Raw genomic sequence first — 26,326 nt, 5'->3', positions numbered from 1 at the left:
AAGATATAATGTGGTGGTATCAATTTTTGCCCGTGGGTCATAATTTATTATTTGAAAGTCCTTGAGCAAAGTCTTGCCTCTAAGGTAAGAGTTGTAGAATATCCCATAAATGAAGACATAACTAGTAGTGTCAATTCTTGCCCGTAGGGCATAATTTATAATTTTAAAGTACTTGAACTAAATCTTGCCTTTAAGGCAAGAGTTGTAGAGCATCCCATAAATAAAAACATAACGTGGTAATGTCAACTCTTGCCCATGGGACATAATTTGTAGTTTGAAAGTCCTGGAGTTAAGTCTTGCCTCTGAGGCAATAGTTATAGAACATCTCATAAATGAAAACATAACATGATAGAGTCAACTCTTGCCCGTGGGGCATAATTTGTAGTTTGAAAGTTCTTGAGCTAATTAAGTCTTGCCTCTAAGGCAATAGTTGTAGAACATCTCATAAATGAAAACATAACGTGGTAGAGTCAAATCTTGCCCATAGGACATAATTTGTTGTTTCAAAGTCCTTGAGTCAAGTCTTGCCTCTAAGACAATAGTTGCAGGATATCTCATAAATTTAAACATAATGTGGTAGAGCCAACTCTTGCCCGTAGGGCCTAATTTATAGTTTAAAAGTCCTTGAGTTAAGTTTTGCCTCTAAGGCAATAGTTGTAGAACATCTCATAAATGAAAATATAACGCGGTAGAGTCAACTCTTGCCCGAGGGGCATAATTTATTGTTTGAAAGTCCTTGAGCCAAGTCTTGCCTCTAAGACAATAGTTATAGGATATCTCATAAATGAAAGCATAATGTGGTAGAGTCAACTCTTGCCTGTGGGGCCTAATTTGTACTTTGAAAGTCCTTGAGCTAAGTTTTGCTTCTAAGACAATAGTTGTAGAAATCTCATAAATGAAAACATAACGTGATAGAGTCAACTCCTGTCCGTGGAGCATAATTTGTTGCTTGAAAGTCCTTAAGCTAAGACTTTCCTCTAAGACAATAGTTGTAGAACATCTCATAAATTAAAATACAATGTGATAGTGTCAACTCTTTCCCATGAAACATAACTTGTTGTTTGAAAGTCATAAGTCTTGCTTCTACAGTGTAGTAGTGTCAACTTTTGCCCATGAAATGTAACCTATTGTTCGAAAGTCGTAAATCTTAACTTTATAATGTGATAGTGTTAACTCTTACTCAGGAGATGTAACTTGAATGGAAGAAATTGAAGAAAAGAACAAAAATAACAAAAATTGCGAAAAAAGAAGAAAATGAAGAAAAATATTAAAAAATAAAAATCAAAGAAAATGTAGAAGTTGAGAAATAATAGATAGAAGTTGAGAGATAATAGAAAAAAATAAAGGTTGATAAAAAAAAAGATTAAATAAAAATAAAGATTGAGAAAAATTTTAAAAGAAAAAAATAAAAAATAAAAAAATAAAAATCAAAGAAGAATAAAAAAGGATTTTTGTTTTATAAAAGTAGATGTTGAAAGATGTAAAGAACAAAAAAGTAAGGATTGAAAAAAATTAAAAAGAACAAAAAAAGAAAAGAAAGAAAAAATAAAAATTAAAAAAGAAAAAAAGAAGCTAAGAGGAAAAAATAAGGCTTGAAAGATATTTATATAATTTAATTCATTGGTTAGAGATAATTTTATAAAAAAAAATACTAGTTAATTGATAAAGATTATTTTAAGAATTTTGGGCTAAAATTTGTAAGTAATTCTTATTTGAATCTATTCTTAAGATTCACCTTTGTCACTTTTGCTTGATTTTTGTATTAATTAGGTTAATGTGAGACGCCGTTCATAGTAGTGATGGAGAAAGAAGAAGAGATAGAAGAATGTTCTACTGCTTGCTTTCATTTAGTCTCTGCTTTCCTTGCCTGTGAACCCCCCGATTTTGTTATCTCATTTGCCAGGTTAGTATATTCAACCCCTGCTAATGTTAACTAACACCAAATATGGCGTAATTGCAATTGCAATTGCGTATGTTCAGAAAGGAACAACAGATGTTTTGAAGGTTTATCAACTCCAAATCGCTCCCTTAAGGCTAGGTGTCTTTTGAATCTATATAGTTGGCATAACCTTTCACCCATAGATTCCATTGAGAACTTTTTGAACTTTGTTAGCTCCTTGATACTACTGTAGGCTTTTTTGTATTTGAGCTAATGAAGTATCGTTATTCTCCTAACATTTTGTACTATTCTGCATCTTCTTGATGCCAGCAATGAATCTTCGTAGTACTTCATCAAAATTTTTTGCAATTGCACCCTTAATTGTTTCGTTTGACTGAACAACATTTGAATTAACACTAGGGATTTTGGAGGTGGTTTTATTACGGAAAGAGTGCAAAGTTTCTTATGGAACGAATGTATCAACAAATCTGTAAGTTTATTAAGCCTCTAACTGTCTAGTTAAACTATTTTCTTTCCTGAATTGAATTATCTCTTGGGTAGATTTATTTGATTTTCAACTATCTTCTCAATGCTGCAGGATGTAAAGTGTAATTTGCCTTATTTGAAAAGATTCTTAAAGAAGCTCATTGTTGAAATCGAGTCAAATGGGGATGTTGTTTTGGATGAATTATATGAGAAGTATATTTTTTGTCTGGCTTCTGTGAAGGTAAATAATTTTAAAATTGCTATCAATATGATTATTGCATTTTTGCTCCACCATGTAACTATTGTGCAATTGGCCTCCGTTTTGTTGCAAGGATGATGATTTGGCTAAAGGAAACACAAGAATGTTAAGAAGATTTTCTTTTCTATTTCCTAAGGGTAGGGAATCTGTTCCGTTCATTCCTTTTCTTAGAATGATGTTTAGCCACTTTTAGTAACATTATCTAATTTTTGGTGTACACAGATTGTTCACAAGCCTCGAGTTGTCAAATATTTAGGAAATTGGAAGTCGCGTTGCAATGTTCACTTAACATGCTTGAAGGCGATACAGGGTATGTACTGCCCCTTAATTTTTTTTTTCTGTTTAACAGGAGTTGACTTGTTCACTGATATGCAGCCCTAGGTTCATGAATCTGTAAAAGATACATCCATGAGCACATTTTCTAGAAATTTTAAATCTTTGGATGTTCTATAATTTTATTTATGGAGATTCCCTTATTTCAGTTGGGAATGACTAACAAGCTTTTTGGGTAACTTGTTATGCAAGTAGCAAGCTGGTTGACAATCTAGCTCTTTGTTACCCCCCCTCCTTTTGTAAGGTGATGTCTGGGTCAGCTCTCACTCAGCTCGACTTCTACTGGGGGGCTGCTATCTTCCACAAGTTTTCTCGAATGGAACAAAAGTAGCTATCTTCCAGTGGAGTGCAAGATGCGGGAAGCCTGATTGAGATGGTTCGGACACGTGAAGAGGAGGGGCATGGATGCCCCGGTTCGTAGGTGCGAGAGGCTAGCGTTGGATGGTTTTAGGCGGGGGAGGGGTAGGCCGAAGAAGTACTGGGGTGAGGTGATTAGGCGGGACATGGAGCAGTTTCAGCTCACCGAGGACATGACCCTAGATAGGAAGGTCTGGAGGACGCGAATTAGGGCAGAAGACTAGGGCCGGTTTGGGTCGCTAGTGTAGGGAATTACTTGGTGGGGGTTTTATTCTTGGTATGATTCTGTGTTCCATGTTTTATTACGAATCTGTGTGCTTTCCTCTGTTTTCTAATACTTATGGGTGCCGTATTTATGTTATGTAATCTAGTTCTGTGCTTTACTATGAGTTTGTGTGGTATCTCGTGACTTGGGCCGGGGGTCTATCGGAAACAGCCTTTCTACTTCTTTAGAGGTAGAGGTATGGACTGCGTACATCTTACCCCCCAGACTCCACTAGGTGGGAATACACTGGGTTTGTCGTTGTTGTTGATTGTTTTTTGGGACCTGAATCATGGTCTTCTACAGTGGATTTCAACTTTCAATCTGTATGCTTACGCTTAACATTGACATCTACCAGGTCAGTAGAGTAGAATATTTGGAGAAGTTTTTGGGAACTTAGAAGTGCTTATTTTAGAGAGGTCTGGCCATTTCTCAAAAACAGTAGCTAAAGGGCCGGCCTGATGCTACCACTTGGATCTGAAACCTACACGCTAATGGTCATGATTTCGATAGCTGTACCAGTGATTTGGAGATTTCTCGAAAAGTATTCAATGCACGTTCCGGGCAGCTCTTTTGACCACCTTTTCGGAAAGTATACGTGATTTTAAATAGTTACTGAAGCAGTTTCTTGAAATGACCTGGAATTTGTAGCTTGCCTTGGAAGTAGAAACCGGATAATAAACTTTTTGGACAAATATCCTTACAAAGTTTATTTTTACCGAACATATCTCTCCTTACGTTGAATTTTTTGATAATACTACTTTTAGGATAAATAAAACATGCATAACTCACCTCCAAACCCATCTATCAAACGACCCCTCGATCCCGGTGTAACGGCTGATCCATTTTGTTTTCTGTATTTCTTGGTTGAAGCAGGTGCTCAATTTGGCCATCAAGTCTGTTCCTTTCAGAGTTCGTACTATCTTTTCCAGAAGTGTTCTCAAGCAAATCTTGTCTTGAGGTGAGATAGCTTTTAGAAGTATTCATCTGTTTTTCTTAGTAATCAAATTTTTTCTCTGCGATTGGTCTTGGGGAAAATTGAAATGTCCAACTCTTTGTTACCTTTTCATGGATTTTTCCAAGGTTGAGTATTGCTCTTTTCCTTGTGCAGTCGTCTTGATTAATATAATAACAGCTCTGCTATTTCTTGTATTTTATCTGTTAACAAAGCAGGTTGGTTCGGGTGTTGGACTGGTTGGTGTGTGTCTAGCTCAGGCAAATTGCTCCAAAGCAAGTTTCCTTTTCCATTCTGTCTATTTTTTCTACGAATTCTGTCTCTTGTGTTTTCACAAATGCATCACACATTCTTACAATATCTCCTGCTCATTTTGAGCTTCTTTATGTGAGTTCTTGTTCAATGCCCTTTGTAGATGGGATATATTTTTTAATGTTCCTGCGTAAGAAAGGTCTTCATGGAACAATTTTGGAGTTCATTTTGCTCTACCACTGGTCTTCTTTCTTTTTCTTTTGTTTATTTTCAGCAGGTGACACACTTAGATTTATCATTTGGATCCTTGACTTTAATTTTTCTTTCGAGAAGCTTTTTATGCCTTGCATATTAAAAATCCCAAGGGAAATGATTTGGTATCGATTGGATAATTGCTGCAGTGGATCAAATGACTGTTGATGAAATTATTTCTATCTTCAGTATAAATTCTGATAACTTTAGGCTTAATAAATGTTTTGCCCTTTCAACTTGTAATGAAACCCTTTCAACATATCCCTCCTTGTCTAATACGCACTACTTTGTTTACTTGGCACTTGTGTGTTCTACACATAAAAACAGGCGAGGTAATACGAACAATTTTGTTTGAAACCTTATCTGGACACCACTTAACCAACTTTTAATATTTTTTTTTTTGGATCATCTTCATTTTCTTCAAATAAGAACAACAACCGGAGCAACAATGCAATTGGGGGTGGGTGGGGGGCGAACTCAAAGCATAATTCTCTCCCAATACACCTTTTATCACCCTTCAACTAGTGACATAAACCAATATTACTATACATGGTTCCTACTCTGTAACGGCCCAACCCACTAGTGATATTGTTCGCTATGGACCTAGACCCGCACGGTGTTAAAACGCGTCACTAGAGTGAAATGCTTGTTTACTTATATACCCGTCTCTTCTGTGTTTTGTTGATGTGGGACTTCTTATTCTAAGTTGGGGTGTCACATACACCGCCTCTTATGGACTCAGCATCCTCAGGACGCTGAGGTTTGTCCAACCAAATGAGATTTGCCTAGACTTAGGATTGAGGTTTTCCCCGCCTTATCGGGATTTGCCTAGACTCAGTTTGAACTCTGGTCCATATCGACAAGGCTGACACATGAGTGGCTCTGATACCAACTTTATCAGGACCCAAAATAGGACCATGACTGGCGCTAAGGAGGTTGAACTCCAAAGCAAGCCTCGTCAGTATTCTACATAAAATCGGGCAGAGTTCCCTCTGTTTTTGGGCCTATCCAGAAATTTTTGGGTCTCAAATCAACAATACAACAACCAACATTACCAAAACATTCACCCATATCATCAACAACCCATTTTCCATGAAATAACAATACAAAATTCATCTCCAAAATATGAGAAGAAGTCAAATACTCCACTAGTTTATAAAAACGAAAGAATACGTACGAATCTAATAAAGAAAGTGACTACGGAGCAACTTTGAGAGCTTTAATAATAGATCATAATGAATAAATGAACTTGCTGCCCTCGCGATGAAGTGCGGGGCTCACCAGGAATATGTCAACTCGAATGCTCTAGCTAACAAAATTTTCATTGTCACCTGCATTCTCTAAAAAAAATTAGCGAGGAGTGAGATACTAGCTCAGTGAGCAATAACACTCACCACAACTATTTTAGCAGAGACAAGTCATAAAACAAGCTTATATGAAAATAGAAAATATCATGAAATAATGAAAGATGCTCTTTCAGAAAGTGACAACCATCATATAAGAAATCAATTTAACAATTTGATAATAACTAACAAATACCATCATATCAAGTTTATCCTTTGGGAGGTTTCCAAGAATGAATCATGTAATCAGTGTGACATTTTACTTAAAGAAATAACTACTAATAGTGGACCCCTCGTAAAAGAGTCAAATATCTTATCAGTAGGTCCCTGCTCAAGGGAGATCAATAACAGCATGCTAGTTCTACCTTCCCACTAGCGAGTGCTGTAACAGTAATCTGTAAATAACAAGGTACACCAGTTCTAACGAATCCGCTGTTATCTACGGAATTCAATTCAAGGTCTACTCCCATTTATACTTTCTTTGTAAACAGTAGGTACTCATATTAAAGCATTTTCAAAATAGTACCGGGTAGTTAAGTTTATAGCAAAACATATTGCATATAAACTTGAATGGAACACATGTCAAAATACTTATTTCTCAAGTAAGTGAAGAACTTTCATAACATCAGTAATCATATCTCAAGTAATGGTAAATATGTTTTATAACAGTGAGAACATCTCTAGTAACCATTTCAGTATCATATCAAGTAAAAGGCTTGCTCACGTGCAATTTCAAAGTATTCAGTAACTCTTGTTTCATCAAAATCATGTATAAAATATGCAAATTAAGATATACAAATTATGGTAAGGTTACTACTCACAATACACTTGTCGGAATACCAAACTTGTCACCTTTAAAAATCCGTACAACTTCCTTCAATCAATCTATAATCATATCATATCAATCTCGTGTTAATTTCTTCGTTCATGGTGTTTATCGACCTGGAGAAGGCCTATGACAAAGTCTCCAGGGAGGTGCTTTGGAGATGCTTGGAGGTGAGTGGAGTACCGCTGGCATATATCAGAGCAATCAAGGATATGTATGATGGAGCGAAAACTAAGGTGAGGACGGCGGGAGGGGACTCAGAGCATTTCACGGTCCGGACAGGGTTGCATCAGGGATCTACTCTTAGTCCCTTTTTGTTTGCAGTGGTGATGGATGTGTTGACGCGGCGTATTCAAGGGGAGGTGCCGTGGTGTATGCTTTTTGCAGACGATGTAGTTTTGATAGATTGAGACTAGAGGGGGTGTGAGTGACAAATTAGAGGTGTGGAGGCAAACCCTTGAGTCTAAAGGGTTCAGGGTGAGCAGAAGCAAGACAGAGTATGTGGAATGCAAGTTTAATGACGTGAGGCGGGAGAATGAGGTAGTAGTGAAGCTGGAATCACAGGAGGTAGGTAAGAGGGAGAGTTTCAAGTATCTCGGGTCCGTGATCCAGAGTAACGGTGAGATTGACGAGGATGTCTTGCACCGTATTGGGGCGGGATGGATGAAGTGGAAGCTCGCGTCGGGGGTGCTGTGTGTTAAGAAGGTGCCGCCTAAGCTTAAAGGCAAATTCTACAGGGCGGTAGTCCGGCCGGCCATGTTGTATGGAGCGGAGTGTTGGCCAGTTAAGAACTCCCACATCCAAAAGATGAGGGTGGCAGAAATGCGGATGTTGCGCTGGATGTGTGGGCTGACTAGAGGGGATAGAGTTCGGAATGAGAACATCCGGGAGAAGGTTGGTGTGACACCAGTGGAGTGTAAGATGCGGGAAGCCCGATTGAGATGGTTCGGACACGTGAAGAGGAGGGGCGTGGATGCCCCGGTCCGTAGGTGTGAGAGGCTAGCGTTGGATGGTTTTAAGCGGGGTAGGGGTAGGCCGAAGAAGTACTGGGGTGAGGTGATTAGGCGAGACATGGAGCAGTTACAGCTCACCGAGGACATGACCCTAGATAGGAAGGTCTGGAGGACGCGAATCAGGGCAGTGGACTAGGGCCAGTCTGAGTCGCTAGTATAGGGAACTACTTGGTGGGGGTTTATTCCTGTTAGGAGTCCGTGTCCCATGTTTTATTATGAAGCTGTGTGCTTTCCTCTGTTTTATATTACTTATGGGTGCCGTATTTATGTTATGTAATCTTGTAACCTTGTGCTGTGCTTTACTATGTGTTTGTGTGGTACCGCATGTCTCGAGCCGGGGGTCTATCGGAAACAGCCTTTCTACTTCTTCAGAGGTAGAGGTATGGACTGCGTACATCCTACCCCCCAGACCCCACCAGGTGGGAATACACTGGGTTTGTTGTTGTTGTTGTTGTAATCATGAGTTTTCTTAATTCCATTACTTCCGTCTAAGTTACTCGGGACTCTTTACTTATTTGCCGTACCTGTGTCTATATGACATAGGTGTGGGATCCGTACCCGATCTGATCAACCGATTTTGGGTACTTTAACCAAAATCGACTAGGAAAATTCGGACAAATTTAAGAAATTCTGTTATCAAAATAAAATCTAAGGTGAAATTGAAGAAAATGAAATACCTTGTATATATGAATTTCTATGTTATTGCCTTTCTTTTTATTTCCTTTTAGGATTTTCTTGTTGAACAATATTTTCTCCTCAAGTTTTCCACATAATATCTCATAGTTTATGTTTTATAACTCTATTTTTAGATGTTTAAATTATTTTTCACTGAATCACCGCACTCGTATCCATCCCTAGACCCATATCGCTGAATCTTTAAATTGAGACCATGAAGGATCCGACCTCTACATTCGTAACCGTATCAGACACCCGCACCCGAGTCCGAGCGACGTAGATCTCCGTTACCCAATTTGATTATTTTCAAACCAGATCAAATCAATTGAAGTTTCACTATGCCCAAGCCACCCCAAACTGTATAACTCAAACCCATCTAATTTTGTATCGCAAAATTACAACTTGTCTCTGGGAATAAATTTTCTAGTAGCTACGTAAATTATTCAGATAAGAATCATGGTAAGGCTAGAGAAAGATTTACCTTAATTCCAAAAGGAATCTCCGGTCAACCCCCCCCTGCCTTTCTTTTCTTTCTCCTTCGGACTTTTTCTCTAATATATAGGCAAGTCGTTTTTTTTTTTTTTTTGTATGACACTACAACTGCTGCATTCTATTTCTCTAACCCAAGTTTTTATTTTATTAATTTTTGGCTGATGGCTGATTTTTTTTTCTCCTTAATGTAGTTGTTTTTCATAGCCCTTTAAATCCCTTTAGTCTCTAGTTTTTTTTTCCTAAAGCAGATGGGCTTTTGGCCCACTTGTTTTTTTTTTATGTTAAATGGGCTTCAGCCCACTCTCTCATCTCTTTATATTTTTTTTGCAACCACAAATACTCATTATTTAATAATATGGGGTATCATCAACTTTGAATCAGGGAGGAAGATATTTCTAAGTCCGCATTCAGAACTCGATACGGGCATTCTAAGTTCCTTGGGATGCCTTTCGGGTTAACCAATGCTTCAGCTGCCTTCATGGACTTGATGAATAGGGTGCTTAGACCGTTTTTGGACAAATTTGTGAAAATATTTATTGATGATATTTTGATATATTCTCGTAGCCAGAAAGAACATGAGAATCATTTGATGACTGTATTGTAGACGTTAGGGAACATAAGCTCTCTGTTAATTTCTCAAAATGCAAATTTTGGCTAGACTTAGTATCATTTTTGGGGCATGTTGTCTCTAAAGATGGAATCGTGGTGGATTATAGAAAGATAGAAACAGTGTAGAAATGGCCTAGACCTACTTTATGTATAGAGATTCGCAGTTTTATGGGTTTGACAAATTACTATAGGCGTGTTGCAGGATTTCTCTCAAATAGCAGCTCCATTGACCAAGTTAACACCGAAAAATTGCAAGTTCCACTGGACGGAAGAATGTGAATAGAGTTTTCAGAAACTCAAAACATATTTGACCATTGCACCAGTATTAGCCTTATCATCATGTTCTGGAGGATTCAAGGTATTCTGTGATACTTCGAGGATAGGATTAGGATGGGTTCTCATGCAATATGATCATGTTGTAACTTATGCTTCAAGACAGTTGAAAAAGCACGAGCAAAACTATCCTACATATGATTTGGAGATGACCGCAGTGGTATTTGCTCTTAAGATTTGGAGGCACTACTTATATGTGAAACTTGTAAGTTTTATGTTGATCATAAGAGTTTGAAGTACATTTTCCAATAGAGAGTTCTAAATCTTCGACAACATCGGTGGATGGAGCTACTCAAGGATTATAATTGTTTTGTTTTGTGTCATCCTAGAAAAGCCAATGTTGTGGCTGATGCTTTGAGCAAAAAATCTATGGGCAGTTTGGCGCATATAGCTCCCGGAAAGAGACAATTGGCGATAGATATGCAGAAACTTGAAGGTAAAGGTGTCAGTTTTGGTGTTGGAAAGTAAGGGGTGTTGTTGGTTTGTGTTCAAGTTAAATCTTCTCTAGTAGAGTGCATAAAGGCCACCGAATATGAGGATGTGCAGTTGTGCAAATACTGAGATGAGGTCCTAGCTGGTTAAAGTAAGACGATGAGTGTTGAATGTAATGGTATTCTCCGATTGGGTAATCAATTATGTGTATCAGATGCAGATGGGTTAAGACGAGCCATTCTTGAGGAAACTCACAACTCCAGATATACCATACACTCTAGCTCCACTAATATTTATCATGACCTGAGACAATTGTATTGGTGGAAAGGTATGAAGAAAAATATTGCTAACTTTGTTTCCAGTTGTTTGACTTGTTAGCAGGTTAAAACGGAGCATTAGCGACCAACAAGATTACTACAAGAGATCTGGATTTCCAAATTAGAAATGGGAAAAAGTTACCATGGATTATGTAATTGGGCTACCGCGAACCAGTAGATGTTATGACTTTATAGGGGTAATTGTTGTCCGATTTACTACATCAGCACACTTCTTGCTGGTAAAGACTACATATAGTAAAGACTACATACAGTGGAGTGAAATTTGCTTAGTTATTTCTGGATGAAATTGTCCGACTTCACGGAGTTCCATTGTCCATCATTTCTGACAGAGGATCACAATTCATTTCACGCTTTTGGAGATCTTTTCAAGAAGCATTAGGTACCCTAGTAAATCTTAGTACTGCATTTTATCCGCAGCCGAATGGACTGTCTGAGTGTACTATTAAAAATCTTGGAGGATATGTTGAGAGCTTGCATTCTTGATTTTAGAGGCAGTTGGGATACTTACGCTTAGCTGAATTCGCTTACAATAATAGTTTTCAGTCAAGCATTCAGATGGCTCCTTATGAAGCCTTATAAGGTAGATGATGTCATTCTTCTATTGGGTGGTTCGAAGTTGGAGAGGCTAAGGTTTTAGGGTCAGACTTGGTACAAGAAGCTATGGACAAGGTCCAATTGATTAGACAGAGGTTGCTCACAGCTCAAAGCCGACAAAAATCTTATGCAGTCATGAGGAGAATAAAATTAGTGTTCAGAGTTAGGGATAAGATTTTTCTACGAGTCTCTCCTATAAAAGTTGTGATGCGATTTGGGAAAAGAGGTAAATTGAGCCCAAGATATATAGGACCTTACGAGATACTTGATCAAAGGTGTGGCGTATTGTTTGGCACTTCCTCATGAGATGTCTTTCATCCATTCAGTGTTTCATGTCTCTATGTCAAGAAGATGTATATCAGACTCTTCTCGTGTGCTCGAAGCACCTACATTGCTGTAGGATGAGAACTTAACCTATGAAGAAGAACCAGTGGCTATTGTTGATCGACATGTTAGGAAGTTGTGCTCGAAGGAGTTTATGTTCGTAAAAGTTGTATAGAAGAACCATACCATTGAAGAAGCTACATGGGAGTTGGAAAATGATATGCAAGTCCATACCCTTATTTGTTTCAGTCCTCATATATGCACTTGTTTTAAACTCGGGGATCGAATTTCTTAAGGTGGGGAGAATGTAATACGCTATATCATCAAGTAATGAGTATTGGCGGTTACCGAAAAAAATATAAAGAGAAGAGAGAGTAGGCTGAAGCCCATTTAACATTAAAAATAATAATAAAGCAAGTGGGCCAAAGCTCATTTGCCAAAGAAAAAACAAGAGAATAGAGAGATTTAGAGGGCTATGCCAAGCAACTATGTTAAGGAGGAAAAAAATCAGCCATTAGCCAAAAAACAAAAAAAATGAAGGACCTTGGGTCAGAGAAAGAGAATGCAACAGCTATAGTGTCGAACAAACAAAAAAAATTGGCTTGCCTATATATTGTAGAAGAAGTTCAAAGGAGAAAGGGGGGGGGGGGGGTTTTTGACCGGAGATTCCTTTTGGGATCTAGGTAAATCTTTCTCTAGCCTTACCATGATTCTTGATTTAATAATTTACGTAGGTATTGAAAAATTTATTCCCAGACACTATAAGTTATAATTTTGCGAGACAAAATTAGATAGGCTTGAGTTATACAAGTTTGGGGTGGCTTGAGCTTAGTGAGAATTCAATTGATTCGATTAGGTTTGACAATAATCATATTGGGTAATGGAGATAGTAATGGAATTAAGAAAACTCATGGTTAAAGTTGAAGAATTTCAGCCTAGTACTACTTGAATTAAGAGAGTTCGGAAATTTGTTATAATGGGGAAGTCATGAAATCCTAGAGTTGGGTAGCTTAAAGCAGTTATGTTTTAGCCTAAACGAAGAAATTAACACGAGATTGATATGATTATACATTGATCGAAGAAAGTCGTACGAATTTCGTGAGATGACAAGTTTGGTATTCCGTTAAGTGTACTGTGAGTAGTAACCTTACCATAATTTGTGTTTCTTAACTTGCATATTTTACATGGTTTCGATGAAACAAGAGTTATTAAATGCTTTGAAATTGCATGTGAGTCAAGTCTTTTACTTGATATGATACTGAAATGATTATTTGTGATGTTCTCACTGTTATAAGAGTACTTACTGTTTACAAAGAAAGTATAAATGGGAGTAGACGTTGATTTGAATTTTGTACCTAACGGCGGGTTCGTTAGACCTGGTGCACCTTGTATTTACAGATTACTGTTACAACTCTCGCTAGTAGGAAGGTAGAATTAGCATATTGTTATTGATCTTTCTCGAGTTGGAACCTATTGATAAGATATTTGACTCCTTTATGAGGGGTCCACTGTTAGTGGCTATTTCTTAAAGTAAAATGCACACTGATTACATGATTCATTCTTGGAAACCTCCCAAAGGATAAAACTTGATGTGATGGTATTTATTAGTTATTATCAAATTGTTAAATTGATTTCTTATATGATGGTTATCACTTTCTGAAAAAGCATTAGTTCATGATATTTTTTGATTTTCATATTAGCTTGTTTTATGACTTGTTCCCATTAAAGCGGTTTTGGTTAAGTGTTATTACTCACTAAGCTAGCGTCTCACTCCTTGCTAATTTTTTTCAGAGAACGTAGGTGACGATGAAGATTTCATTATCTAGAGCATTCAAGTTGACGTATTCCTGGTGAGCTTTGCACTTGCTCGCGAGGGCAGCAAGTTCATTTATTCATTATGGTCTATTATTTGAACTCTTAGAGTCACCCCTTAGTCATTTCCTTTATTAGATTCACGAGTATTCTTTCGTTTATATGAACTCGTGGAGTATTTGTCTTCTTCTCATATTTTGGAGATGAATTTCGTGGTGAATGGGCTGTTGATGATATTGGTGAATGTTTTGGGGATGTTGGTTGTTGTGGTGTTGATTTGAGACAGGAAAATTTTGGATAGGCCCCAAAACAGGAGAAATTTTGCCCTATTTTCTGTAAAATACTGACGAGGCTTGCTTTGGAGTTCTAACCTTCTTAGCGCCGGTCATGATCCTATTTTGGGTCGTGACATACTCCAATTTTTATACATTATCAGACCTTCCCATGCCCTTTTTCCATCTATCTTCTCTTTATCACTCATACAAGAAAAATCTCCTAGTACACTTAAAAAAAAATCGCACCTCTCCCCCTTCTCCCTCCTTTTATCTTTCTTCTTCTTACCCATACTAGCATCTCTTCCTCAACATTAATCTACCCATTCCATTGACCACAAAAAATCAAGAAGCACCTCTCCGGCTTCCATTACCTCTTCATCACTTCCTCTTTCCTCTTCATCACTTCCTCTTTCGGTTAAAAACCCAACTACCAATCGTCAATGGAAAGAGAAGAATAGTGACACGGGAGCCCTTGTTGACGTAAATCCATCAACGCCTCTATACCACCTTAAGATTTCAGAACCTAACAGTCATTTCTTCCACCCTCCTGGCTCCACTGAATTTTTTTTTTTTTTATATATATATATATATATATATATAGAGAGAGAGAGAGAGAGTGTTTGTGTTATATATGGTTGATTTAGCTAGAGAAGGTGGTGATTCCTGGGAAAGGTCTATTTAACTTGATGAGATGGTACTAATTTGTGTTATGTGTATCTATTTGGGTGGTGTGGGTGGCAGCTGGTAGCCTTTTAGACAAGTCCCTTGGAATGTGATACGGCTGCGAGAAAGACTTGGCATCTTGCTCTTTGTCGAAGGCCACTAGGGTGTGTTAGGCTGAGGCAACACGTCAATGGTGTATTTGTGCAAGGGAATTCCAAGATGTATTGAGGAAGGCAAGACACTTGGTTGACTTGACAAACAACTTGGTAAGTGGTCTAGACCTGGGAGCGTAGGTAAGTAAAGTTGGTGCCAACGCAATGTCAAAAGTAACATTTGGCGACAAAGGTTGCAGGGTCTGTGGACAAAATACTTATCATGGGAGAGGGTACAAGGTGTGGTCACTGGATGCCAAGACAAGTTGTGACACGATAAAGGCATGGGCAAAACAAAGTTGGCAATGTGATTTACCACATGCATGCGACTTGGCATATGTGAGGGGCATGCGTGTGGAGCATGGCATTGACATGACAAAATCTGGGACCAGGCGGCAAGAATTTGTGGAGGAGTTACGCTTAGGCACACACACATATAGGTGCATAGCAAAAGCATACAATGCACATGGGGCAGTTGACAAACATGGTAAGCACATGCTAAAGCAGTTTCGCAATTATTTCTTGTCTCTATCTAGGTGTTGCAATTTATTGGCCAAGTGTTTGACTTAATTTTAATTTCCTATCAGTTGGGCAGATATCAACTGAATTAGGATAGGGTTAACTAAGGTTGATAGGTGTAACAGAGCAGGCGGCACGTTATGTAAGTGCCAATAACACTTGAAGTCGGGGAAAGGAAGGGGCAAACTATGTATTAAGCCTAAAAATTTTCGCCCCGTTTATGAACTAGTCTTTTATTTAACTGTCAAACAAATTTGTTCAATTCATGTAGTGAAAATGGTGGACAAACAAAACTTGCCTAATAGGCCTAATTGATAAGCACAAATAAAGAACACTGAGTTGTTTTCTTTCCATCTGCCTAAGCATTGTAAAAAGAACCCTTGGACTAACCGGTTAAGTTGCTGCCATGTGACCAGAAGGTCAGGGGTTCAAGTTTTGGAAACAGCCTCTGACAGAAATACAAGGTAAGGTTGTGTGCAATAGATCCTTGTGGTTGAGCCCTCCCCGGACCCTGTGCTTTAGTGCACCGGGCTGCTCTTTTTTGCCTAAGCATTGATGGACAAAGTTAATAGTGTTGTTGAATTGGTATTCTATGATAGTCTTAAAACAAATAGATAATATCAAAATTTAGTTGCAAGGGTAAGCCCCAAGGATTAGGCCGAAAAATCATCGACAACAACAGCAGACCCAGTGTATTCCCGCACAGTGGGGTTTGGGAAGGGTAAAATATACACAATCCATACCACTACCTCCAAAGAAGTAGAGAAGCTGTTTCCGATAGACCCCCGGTTTAAGACAAAGAATAGTAAACAAAGTCGTAATAAAACATGCAACAAGATGGAATAACAAAAATAAGACACCCATAAAGTAATACCCTACACTAATGAACCAAAGGCACCCACCACCCCCATCCCCTCCCACTAGCAGCTCCAACCTATGGACACAACCTTAAGACTACCAGCCCGGCTACCCCAAAGCTCTCCTAACTACTGGCTACGACTCACCCACATGCACTTGCCTTCTAGCCTAATTCGTGTCCTCCATACCTTTCTATCTAGGGTTATGTCCTCAGTAAGCTGTAACTGCTCCATGTCACGTGTAATCACCTCTCTCCAGTATTTCTTCGGCCTACCCCTACCCCGTCTGAAACCATCCAAAGCTAGCCTCTCACATCTACGAACTGGGCATCCGTGCCCCTCCTCATCACATGCCCGAGCCATCTCAGCCTTCCTGCATCTTGTCCTCTACCGAAGCCACTCTCACCTTCTCCCGGATAGTCTCATTCCTAACCCTATCTCCCCTAGTAAGCCCACACATCCAATGCACATTTCATCAAACAATTGTAGGGCATAATCTTGTACATGACTAAGATCTAATGATTCCTTTATCTACTTCACATAGCCTTCAATTTCTGAATGTGGGAGTTCTTGACTGGCCAACACTCCGATCCATATACAGCACATGGCCGGACGAACTGCCATTCGGTAGAATTTGCCTTTAAGCTTGGGCGGCACCTTCTTATCACACAACACTCCCGAGGCGAGCCTCTACTTCATCCATCCTGCCCCAATATGGTGGGAGACATCTTCGTCAATCTCTCCATTACCCTGTATCATAGATCCGAGATACTTAAAACTATCCCTCTCATAAACAACCTGGGAATCCAACCTTACTACCACCTCGTTCTCCTGCCTCAAGTTATTAGACTTGCATTCCATATACTCTGTCTTGGTCCTACTCAACCTGAACCCTTTAGACTCAAGGGTTCATTGACAAACACAAGAAAATATGTATGACCTTTAGAGGAAAAAAAGGCGCAGGACAAACAACAATTGCAAAAAAAAAAGAGGTGTTTCTATTGATACTGAATGGAAGATGTAAGGTACTTGCGAAGTTGACAAGCGCTACAAAGCGTATTTATTCTAAAACTAGAACATGGTAAACTATTCTTCTTAAGAACATGAGTCATGATGCATTGATGAGGATGCCCAAGTCGGTGCCTTATGGAGAGACAATGGAGCTGATTTGAGAGGAAGCGTGTGGAGGTCACCATTTCTCCGTCCTGAAAGAAGTTGTGTTCGAGATGCTCGATCCTTAACAAGAAAGTAAGATGGATGAAATTCAGAGAATGAATTATTGTTTGTGGCAAACTTCTGAACAAAAAGAAGTGATTTCTAATTGAGGGAACATGAAGTATGTTATTAAGAGTGACTATTCTAGGAGAGGAGATAAAGGATTTACCAGTATGATGGATGGGCAGACCTTGACCATCCCCCACATGAACTAGGTTGGGTCCTTTATATTCCTTTGCATATTGAAAGCTGGCAAGGTCGGGGGTGATGTGATGAGTTGCACCTTAATATGAATACTATTGTTGAACTGGAGCAAAATAAGACTGATGTGAGACATAAACAAACAAAGTTTAGGGTGGGATTGTAATGCTGGAAACATATAGGTGCAAGGTGATTAGTGCCGTTGCATATTTGGCACCTCGATGGCGTGTCCGATTGTGTTGTCTAGAATTTTGAGAGTTTAGGAAGTTCGAGGAGTTGGAGGATCTGCCTCCCCCGCCTCCTTTATCTCCTTGATGATTTGCCCCGCTCTCTATTTCCATTGGAGTTATACTTGTGGTCCAAATTGAATGTTTTGTGGCTGAGGTTGGCTGCTGGATTGGGGCCAGAAACGGATGCACTTGAAATGGTGAGGGACTACATCGAGGGTCCATGAATAAATTCATGGCTCAGCAAGAGGCTATGAAGTTCACAGAAAGAAAGAGGTTCTCGGCATGCAGACAAAGTCATAAGAATATCCTTAAATTCACATTGAAGTCCGTTGAAGATGTATATGTGTTCTGATCAGAGAGACTTAGAGGCCTTCCTGTGGCTGCTAACTCATCGGTTATGAGCTTGGCTTTGTGGAGGTGTTGAGTGATGGTAAGGTCTCCTGCTTCAAATTTTAGAGCTGTTATGAAGTTTGAGAATCCTGGTGTTGGAAGGGTGACAAGAGAGCCATTGTAGGGCATCCCAGACGGCCTTGGCAGTGTTTAAACATATGACTATTGGCAGTGTCTCTTTGGGGAGAGAGGAGATAAACAGACTGAGAATTGATCGTTCCTGTTGCACCATTGCTCGAAGGCCGAACTAGCTATAGTGTTTTCAGATCCTTTGGTTGCAACATGTGTAGGAGGACAAGTTCGCTCCCATCTACGAAACCTTGCAGATTTTGGCCGTGGAGGAAGGGGAGAAGTTATGTGCGCCAAAACAAGTAATTTGTAGAGGTCAATTTGAAAGAAATATATGATGGGCATGATTGAGAGAAGGAGAAGCAAGTTGTAAGTGATTGGCAGACGAAGTAGAATGAAGGGAGTTAGAAGAGGAGGAAGACATGGTTATGGAGATGGTGTATGATATCATATAAACACAGTTATTATATAAAAGGAACTGCTTCTTATATAAAAGGAACTGCTTCTTAGTTCATCAAATCATAATGTTACAGGCCATATATACGCAAACCCTCACACAGACTCTTAGGCATGTGTTGCTAGAATTGTAGGGTCCTGCTTTTGCACAATCACCACAAGGAATCTATACGGTATTACTTGGAGTCCTATTCTCCTTGCAACATGTAGAATTAGATTTGGATATCCTAATACCTGTTATCTGTGTCGATGAAAGGTAGCAGGTACAACAGTCGAATAGTCGAGTTTCATTCAAGTTGGTTTGTATACCACTGTCACAAAAAAGTAAGAGACAATCATTACAAATTATTACTGCCTACGTCCCAATTTATGTGAAGGTGTTTGTTTGGGCGCGAAGTTTTAAGAAAAGAAAAAGAAAAAATAAGCCGTAGGAACTTCTGTGGCTATGTATAATCTCACTACAGGTAAAATAGGAAGTTCGAAATTAAATTGTTACTAAATATAGAAAGTCATCATTCTTTTTGGGACTGACTAAAAAGGGAACAGTGTCACATAAATTGTGACAGAGGGAGGAGTAGTTGATAAAACCACTATTTATGCTGATATATAGCATATACCATTGTTAATCAATATGTAGTACTTACTTTATAGTCACATTCTTAAAAGGTTTACTTTTTTGGTCAGAAATTGCTCTAATACATAGAATTGCTGCGTTTTTTTTAATAGTGCGACAAGCCTTATATTTAGTTGGATTAACTTTCGACATTTTGGCTCTAAGTTACTCCCCCTGTTTCAATTTATGCAAACCTATTCTTTTTTAGTTCGTTTAAAAAAGACTAATCTCTTTCTAAATTCGGAAACAATTTGATTTAAGCTTTCTATTTTATCCCTAACGAAAAGTTTTTATAGCCACACGAATGCTATGGGATGCAACTACAAGTTCAAAAGTCTTAAGCCATACAAATGTTATGATATGTTTGAGGCCATAAGTTTCAAAAGTTTTCTTTCCTTTATAGACTCTGTGGCCCAAGCAAATAGACTCACATAAATTGAAACGGATGAAGTGTTTGATCACGCACTATGAAGCAAAAAATGCAAGCTGATAAATTTTATGGTTGGTGGTCTATTGATAAGAATGTGTCGATTCTACCATCATTTGATGCTAGAAGTCTCTTTAAAAAAGAAAGAAGCTTAATCTCGTTTAGCTTCTTGGTTGTTGAGAACTGCAACTTCTATAGTAGCTGCAGTATTTTTTCCTTCTGTTTATTTGTTATCATAAATGTTATGGTTAATTTAGTCTTATCCATATAATGATATATAGGTAACACTTACAGATGGTAACTTATCAACTTTAGCAAACATGAAGCTCAACTTGGAGTTAAATCAGCAGGCCACTGATGTGTTAGGCCATACACGACAACCCAACACGGTTAGTGGTCATTAATTGTTGCTTATTTGTGCGTCTTTTTTTGATCTGACTATTCTCAACTTCTTCCGGTTCTATTCTGTATTTATGAATTTAAATGTGCTAGTTTGACAATCACAGGCTTTTTGCACGCCTGCTTGGGTAGAACTGGTAGAGATTCGTGTACTTGCTTTATAATCTATAACGAAAAAAACAAGCTGAGGTAGCACCTGTCAACCTGGTTATTAAATAGTAGAATTGTAGTAATTTTACAGTCAGGCGTAATTTATGCTCATTGATGTCCTATAATGCTACAAACTCAATTTCTTCAACAGGCCAAGCCATTAGGTTTTTGGGTTCTCAAAGCAATTTTTAAAAATAATTTTTACAATGATGATTTGCGGTTCAGTTAGTGTTATCAAAGGTAAAAAGCACAAAAAAAACTCTCATGGTTTGTTGGGGCATTAAGCGCGAAGCGCAAACAAAGCGTGAGCGCTAATAAAAAAGGCACAAAGGGAGAAATTATACAGGCATATATGTTTAGTCCAAGACTAATAATTATAACTTATAAGCATGAATGATAAATATATGAACCAAAGAAATTGAAAAAATTTATAGTAAAGTGAAATATCAATTGTTTAGTGTCACCTCTTCAGAAGAGGCTCATTGGCAAGGGAAAGTATGTTTTAGAACTTTGATGATGACAGTGAAGCGCACATTAAGCAACGCGAAGCGCTCAAAACGTTTTGAACCTTGCTTAAGGACTTAAGTGCGCCTTTGATAACATTGGGTCAGTTTGCACACATATCATCCATTTCATCGTTACCTGCAGGCTTCCACCAATACAGGTTCTAGGTAATTCCACCCACTAAGGATTAGCTAGATTTGCCTCTCGTATATTTTGAACCTACTCTAATCTCCCATAGTCTTCATTCCACCTTCATCGACCATTGTATTGCATCTTTGGATATGTTCTCTAAGCAAACAGTAGATATTCAGTCATGGAAGTCCAAATAGTTTTCAGAAATCATTTACCATTTGAGTTGAGTCGATGTTATTGGGGATGAAAATCTTTAATTAGTATTCTTCTTATCGACTTCTTCATGCAACACAAAGTAAAGTATATATACAAAAATAAAAGAAAAAGGAAGACCAAGAATAAAGAATTCAGACTGCGGCTAGGGACCAGTAGGAATATCTTCCATATTTTGTTTCTTTGGGTATGATCTTGATAATGCCACACTCTCAAAGTTTATTCTATTTATACCAAAACTTTATTGCACTTACGAAGGTCAAAATTTTTGGTATGATCACTTGTCTGTGAAGGAAAATACTGGTGGCCAGCAAGATGTCATGTACTGCTACTCTATCTTTAGTTGATAGATTTTCATGGACTTACGTGCAAATTATGCCTTAGATATAGACATGTATAGACGTCATCCTCTCTCTTGCCTGAGAGATCAGCTTAGCAAGGAATTTCTTTTGGATAATGGAAGGCTGGTGGGAATGTTGCTTTATGTCCCTCAATATATAGTTTGTATGCTTTTTTGTTGATGAAGAGAATTTTGCACATATAGAAGTGAAACGGAGTTAGTTTTCCTAGGTGATTGCGCTCTGTTCAAGTGAAAGAGCTATCAATCAGATATAATTCACTTTAGTTCATTCATTGTTCGTATCTTTAAGCTGATTGTTATTGGCTTTCTTTATTTCCATCATAGTTGCAAATATATTTGTGAATGAAAACGAACATCCAATCCAAACCTTAAGGCAATGGATGAAGTAAGAGGCAACCCAGTGCACTAAAGCTCCCGCTATGCGCGGATTCAGGGAAGGGCCGAACCACAAGGGTCTACTCGCAGCCTTACCCTTCATTTCTGCAAGTGGTTGTTTCATCGACATGAACTTGTGACCTCCTACGGCAATGGATGGAGTGGTGTAGGAATTATACACTTTTTTGGAAACCTTTACACAACCAATTATTGACAAGTATAGCATTCTGTAACACTTTCTGACACATGTAATCTCCGTTGAAGGTTTACACATGCATTTGATTTTTCAAAATACATAGATTAGGCTCAATATGCTAATGACCGGGCCTTGAGAAATGTTGGTGGCTCGATGACGGAATTGAGAGAGAGAGAGAAGCTTAGAGTGATAAAACATGAGAGAGTCAGTTGTAAAAACGTCTCACAAAGTTTGGCTTCGATACTATGTGAAATAATTTGAGTATCCAATACAAAATGTTATTGCAATGAATGGAGTAGCTAGAATATTATAAACCCCTTTGCGAACATCCACATCACCCAGAGTAAAACATGAAAAAAAAGAAAGAAGTTTGAATGGACTCATAAAGTTTAGCTCTGATACCACGTAAAAGAATTTGAGCATTCGGCCCAAAACCTTAAAGCTATGGATGGAGTAGTCAGGACATTGTAAATCCCTTTAGAAACCTGCCTTCACAAGCCCTAAATATATAGGTGCGGACTTGCGTACAATATCACTTGCCTAACCGCTGCCAAAATTGGAAGCTTCAATATTGACGGGCTTATCATCTCTTTTCTTATCTTAAAAAGGGAAAATAAAAGAGGGATCACTCCTCGGGCAGTCGCTGATGATGGCGCTCAAATTACACCCCTAAGGTGTAAGCGATCGTCATCAATATAGTAATCCAACGAGAGTTGGGGTTGAATCGTAATAGAATGAAGACACAGATTTCAAGCTTGAGCGTTAGAAACAACTATGAGTTGACTCCTAATACGATTTAAATCAATCAAGAAAGTAAAGTTGGGGGTTTGTTTGAACATTTTTAGAGTTAACAATTTTATCGTAGTGAGAATGCAATTTCTAAGCTAGAGAAGACTAGAGTTTAACCAAACGGGAATGAGACTTGGGGTCATGCTTTATTAAGTGTGGATTCATATATGGGTACTTGGATATTTGTCTAAATTAAGCTAAAAATCATGGGTAAGCTAGATTATGAGTCTTTAGTGTCAATTTGTCAATCAAACATCAACATATCACAAATGGATTCTTTCAAACACCTCATAAGTGTAGATATTAGAACAATCCATGTCCTCAATTAGTATTCTTACGTCTAAGAGATAATATTAAATGATATAAATCAAGTTATTGTTCACACTTATTACTCACCCTCATCCCTTTTGTCAAGGATGATAAAGGTTCAAGGGTAATTAGAGTTTGCAACCTCTAATTCTCAATTAAAACATGGAATATGATGTAAAACCCATATCAATTAGCTAATTAGGAAGACAAATAAACAACACTCATACAATAATCACAACTTATTCAAGCATAACCCCACGATAAGAAATTAGCTATTCATAGAGAGAGAAAGAAGAGATATACCCAAATTCTCCTCAAATTGATTCATTGAATCACAATTTAATGCAAGGGAAAAGGGTCAAATTTACCCCTCTACTTTGAAAAATTTACTAAATATACCCTTCGTCATACTTTGTAGTCAAATTTACCCTCAGTGTCATACTTTGGGGCTAAATTTACCCCTCTACTTTAGAAATTGGCTAAATATACCTTTCGTCATACTTTGGGGTCAAATTTACCTTTGATGTCATACTTTGAAATCAAATTTATCCTCGTTGTTAAGAAACTTTTCATATGTACTCTTTTTAAATAGAAAAGCTCAAATGAACATTAAATACCCCATTTTTTAAAAATAAAATACATCTTAATCTAATCCGTCTGATCTGACTTAAGCCACAAAAAAACACAAATAATAAATATACCTCTTCCAGTTCTGTTGGCCAATTTTTCAATGAGATTAAGCCACTAGATATTTATCAGGCATAGCTCATGAAAAATTGATTTGCATCAGTGCAAACACAAAGAAATATATTCCTTTCTCAGTTCGTGGATCTGGATCAGTGAAAAGCTCATGAAAAATGGCACTTGACAAACTAATGCAATAGATTAGACCCATTGGATATTTCTATGGATGATTGAGTTAAGAGGTCTCCTTATATGCCAATCTGACATCTCTTTATTCATATATATTTATAAGCAATTTAGATTTATACAAATTTTTTATCATGTCATTTACTCAAAAAATTTATTCACTGGTTCTAAAATTTTGATGCACATAGAATTGCTACCAAAATTTGAAATTTGAACGTAATCGAATAAGAGCAAAGTTTGTAATAGACGTTTTCTCTAGTTTCATGCTTCTCAGTTATCCTATTTCATTTTATGTTTTGTTCATTTGTAAACTACCTACCAGTGTTGTATGTTGAAAAAGAAGTATTTTTGTTAGTTGAAAAAATTCGACCAACAGAACTAAAGGAGGAATATATTTGTTTGTATATTTTTTATGGGTCAGATCGGTCGAGTTAGATTAGTATGTGATTTATTTTAAAAAATTAGAGAATTATACGTTGATTTGGGCTTTTCTGTTAAAGGAGGGTTAAAAGTGAAAAGTTTCTTAACCATGAGGGTAAATATGGCCCCAAAGTATGAAATCGAGGGTAGATTTGGCCTCAAAGTATGACGAAGTGTATATTTAACCAATTTTTCAAAGTAGAGGGGTAAATTTGGCCCCAAAGTATGACAACGAGGGTAAATTTGATCCCAAAGGATTACAAAGGGTATATTTAGCTAATTTTTTTAAAGTAGAGGGGCAAATTTGACCCTTTTCCCTTAATACAATATTCAAGCTTCGAATTCAATAGAATTGGAGATAAAATCGCTAATTTCTCACTTTGAGTTTTACTCTAATGTTACCAATTTTTAGAAAGTACAAGAACAAAGATTTTGAGCTGAAAAACCCATATTTAGATCCAAAATTCACGTTCCATCAAAATTACAAAAATGCCACCGTACTGGTGACCTACTGGTGCAGGTGCCAACGCCTGTGGCTGTCCTACGTGCCCACGTCACTCACGCAGGTGACACTGATTTTTCAAATCAGCCATCTGCATTAGGTCCATCATGTGCGTGCAAGGTGGCTCTCGACAAGCCCAAGTGAACTTTTAAGATTTTTTTCTTTTGTTTTTGACCTCCTATTGACTCGTATGACTTGCTCGACTTCATTTTCAACCTTGACCTGCACAAATGAGCATTATAACATGAGAATAACCTCTAATCAATGAAAAAACATGATAATTCAAGCTTAAAAAGTGCTAACAAGTCGTCAAATTGGCGACTTATCAACCCACCAAACTTATAACTATTGCTTGTCCTTGAGCAATCAAGAATATTCTCAAAGAGGGGATTCGTGACTCCAAAACCATTCAAAAGAAAGCTATACTAGATAGGCTAACAAAGCTAAAAAAAAAAAAGGATCTCAAACATGTCATGACAACAAGTAAACCAAAATTTTTCAATATGCACATTTTTATGAGACAAGGATGCAAAATAGTGTATCAAAATGAAACTTTCAAATCAAAAATACTTCTCAAGGTGTGACACAAAATCTTCAAAGATTGTCTCAATTTTTACTACCAACTTATTTTGCTCATCTACCCAAATTGGGAGTAAGACATCACCATCCACCCCAAAGTATCGATGCTACTCACATGTAAGAGTTAGCTTTACGCACCCAAGTCATTTTAATTCTTAAAGAGCACAAATATTGAAAGAATTTGCATTCACACTCGCAAAGAAATTCAAGTACAATGAATAGAACCATTGGCTTGCCCTTTGTGTTGTTCTCCACTAATATAGACTCACCAAGTTTGAAATCACCGAGGTTTTGTGGGTATACATGAAGGTTAAGGTGCAGGAAAGAATGTATCGATCAAGTGACTAAAAAACCTCCTTAAACGCAATTGCTTATGACCATCCATCCCTAATTCTTTCAACTTTTCCACCTTATTCGCCTTCAGTTCTTTTCTTTGTTTCCGTTAACCTCTAGCTTTGTACTTGCCAAACAAATTTAACACACCTCTTTCTTCACTTCTTTGGTCCTTTCAAATTTAACACACCTCTTTCTAGCATATCACAATTTTCCCCAAACTAAGAGTTTGAATCACCCCTAAATCATAGGCTTTCGCCTACATTTTCTTACTTTGGAATCATGCAATGCATTCAGGGAG

At 37.8% G+C, this 26,326-nt stretch overlaps 1 protein-coding gene across 8 annotated transcripts in view; it reads left to right on the top strand.

Annotated features, from left to right (window-relative positions):
• Positions 1 to 1,633: 1,633 nt before the first annotated feature.
• The window catches only part of LOC107845320 (protein-lysine N-methyltransferase EEF2KMT), a 45,543-nt gene continuing 20,850 nt past the window's right edge, over positions 1,634 to 26,326 (top strand). For 2 of the 8 annotated variants that reach the window (XM_047398056.1, XM_047398055.1), the window contains exons 1-8: positions 1,710 to 1,903; positions 2,300 to 2,369; positions 2,478 to 2,606; positions 2,698 to 2,761; positions 2,847 to 2,934; positions 4,453 to 4,537; positions 4,750 to 4,806; positions 20,175 to 20,282. In XM_047398056.1, coding sequence (XP_047254012.1) covers positions 1,800 to 1,903; positions 2,300 to 2,369; positions 2,478 to 2,606; positions 2,698 to 2,761; positions 2,847 to 2,934; positions 4,453 to 4,537; positions 4,750 to 4,806; positions 20,175 to 20,282 — 705 coding nt within the window. In that variant the 5' untranslated portion in view covers positions 1,710 to 1,799. The other 6 variants (XM_016689571.2, XM_047398054.1, XM_016689570.2 and 3 more) reach the window with 6 other exon arrangements.

Source organism: Capsicum annuum, chromosome 10, assembly GCF_002878395.1.
Source record: "Capsicum annuum cultivar UCD-10X-F1 chromosome 10, UCD10Xv1.1, whole genome shotgun sequence".
NCBI classification, from domain to species: domain Eukaryota; kingdom Viridiplantae; phylum Streptophyta; class Magnoliopsida; order Solanales; family Solanaceae; genus Capsicum; species Capsicum annuum.
Note: the sequence above shows the minus strand (reverse complement) of the source record. Positions and strands in the feature narration are given on the sequence as shown.